At 36.2% G+C, this 2,500-nt stretch overlaps 1 protein-coding gene across 1 annotated transcript in view; it reads left to right on the forward strand.

Annotated features, from left to right (window-relative positions):
* LOC135211275 (carbohydrate sulfotransferase 11-like) overlaps positions 1–2,500 on the forward strand; it is a 30,537-nt gene that overhangs the window by 26,734 nt on the left and 1,303 nt on the right. Inside the window, exons 7-8 of the mRNA XM_064244593.1 lie at positions 390–648; positions 2,491–2,500. The exon at positions 2,491–2,500 is cut by the window's right edge and continues 36 nt beyond it. Coding sequence (XP_064100663.1) covers positions 390–648; positions 2,491–2,500 — 269 coding nt within the window. The remainder of the gene's footprint in view (positions 1–389; positions 649–2,490) is intronic.

Here is a 2,500-nt window from a genome sequence, read left to right on the forward strand (position 1 = left end):
TTTTTTTCCCCTTCCAGTGCGTCATAATACGTCATTTTTATTTTCTATTTATAAGGATGAAAAGTAGAAGTATTTTGCGCCATCTGGGTACCTGTTATTCAACCCTTGCCTCCAAAAAAGAAATATTGAAATCTAATAAATATTGCTCGCGCTGACTTCAGGCATTCTTAATCAGTTGGAACAAGGGCCCATGTGGTCACACGGGAATCTAGATATTCTTTTCTTACGCAATTTTAAATCCATAGATTAATTTTCCAGAATTACAAAAACAACTACACTCATCATCTCACTCAGGATCAGTCATGCCATTCTGAAGAGATATTGACAGTATTGCTGGATACAATTGTCCATTTTAAACCCATTTCTTCTCCTCTCTTTATCTCTCGAAGAGACAAGATCCTGAAAGGCTCATCTTTCTACCGCCCTCTGGCCAAAGCTATGATGATGAAACACAGAGAGCTGTATGAGCAACACCCGGACGATTGGCACGACTTCTTGAAGGTGAAGTCTTTGGATATGCCAACTTTTGCCCAGTTCGTGCAGTACATCATAGACGAGAGGAAGCACCGAAGGCCTCTCAATGAGCACTGGGTTCCAATGAACGATTATTGCACGCCCTGCCCTAATCATTTCGACATCATTGCAAAGGTTTGTAAGATATCGGTAGGAAGTGCTGTAAATGTTTCTCAGTTGCAGACATATTACACAATCGATAACGAGCAGAAAGTTGACCATATGGCGAAGGTTGGTAATGTTTTAGCTTTTGGTCCCGAACTACCAAGGAACTTGACAGAGGTTGAATAGTCTTAAAGGCATTTTCGATAGACATGAAAATATAATTAGATAATGAAATGTCTTCTGCTTTTGATTTATTGAAAAACAAGTATCAAATTTTTAGCTCAGTGGTAATGGTAATAAGACAAAATCAAACTGATTTGGTTTAAACAGCAGCTGATACCTTGACTAGCATATAAATGGAAAGGTAAAGCTAGTATCAGTAATAGCTTCAAGGAATAACACTTAGTCCCTGTGTTATTAAAATTTCATCATTGCTGTAAGAAGCTATGCAACAGATGTTATAGAGACTTCCAAGTTATACTCAGGCATACTAAACTAGACCTGGCTGATTTACATGGAATTTGGCCTTAAAACGTCAGCAACATGGCATGACCAATCTATCTGCCTTCTTTTAAGTTTCAGCTTAAGTCAACATTACCGAAACAGAGTTTTCTCTGTACTTTTTTAAATCATCCTTGAAGGTATGACAGATCTATACAGGAAGATGTCCAGTGACTGTTTATGGGCCATTTGCTCAACCATCCTTCGTTCCTTCACTCGCGATAAGCATTTTCTGAGCCTCGGCAAACGTAGGCATACCATTTAGTATCTCCACCTTCTGTCTCAGGTTCCCAACTTCACCAGTTTAGCATATAGACTAAGTTTGGGCAGCTCAAATCATCTTGGATTTGTGTTCACTTGTAAGGCATGCCACTGAAACTCGTAAACTCTTTAGATTTTTTTTTTTTCTGTGGTAGAACTACCACTCGTCACATTTGGGATAACTACCCTAGCATGAACAACTATCGCATGAGCTCAGATTGGAGACATGGATTGGAGAAGCAATAAAGAATCTTCAGTTGTAAAGGTTATGCGCTTTCAAAGTCTGCGATCAGTTCTTTCCTCTTTTAGCCCCAGGATGGTAGTATGAAGTAATATTCTGAATTGTTTTGAAAATATGGTTTGTAACATGATTCAGTCTTCTGTTCATGCAAGCACTATAATGCATTAACAATATACTGATATATTTGAGTTTGAATCCAAATACTTGTTGCATAAATTTAATTAAATTAGAAAGCTAACTCTTTTGGCCCCTGTTGTTTAAAAAAAATCACAATAAAATAATTTCATCAGAAATTTATTTTCACCTTAAAAATTAAATTCTGGTCTTTAATCAAAATATTATTGTTTACTCAGTGACATTATCGGGACATGATAATGGCACGGGGGGAATGTGTCAATTACAATTCAAAAGTGTTAAGGTTTTGCTGCAATAACTATATAGTCTGGGCCCCACAGCATGTAAAGGTGTCAGAAAATGCCTGTACATATAAACATACAAAACTAACAGAAATCCAGTAGGTGGTTGTATGAACCTGTCGTATGGACAACATTTTTGGAATAATATGGAAATAACTACTGACTTTTCTTGCAAACGTTTAGCCAAAAAAAGAAAGAAAATAATCAAAACCTTGTTCCGCCACCTTAATTCGTAAAACGTTGGTGAATAACCTCATTAACCAAAGAAATCGTGTAACTGAATATTTGTAATAAAAATGTTTGATGATAAATTTTCATAAGAAAAATTGCATTAAAAAATACATTTCCAACAGCATCAATGAAATTTTAATTTGAAAAATACCATGAAATACTTTTTCAGCAAAATTCGTTGCTATGAAATTTAATCGTAAAGTTCTCCGAATTGCCTTCCAGGTAGAGACGC

Source organism: Macrobrachium nipponense, chromosome 4, assembly GCF_015104395.2.
Source record: "Macrobrachium nipponense isolate FS-2020 chromosome 4, ASM1510439v2, whole genome shotgun sequence".
Lineage (NCBI taxonomy): Eukaryota > Metazoa > Arthropoda > Malacostraca > Decapoda > Palaemonidae > Macrobrachium > Macrobrachium nipponense.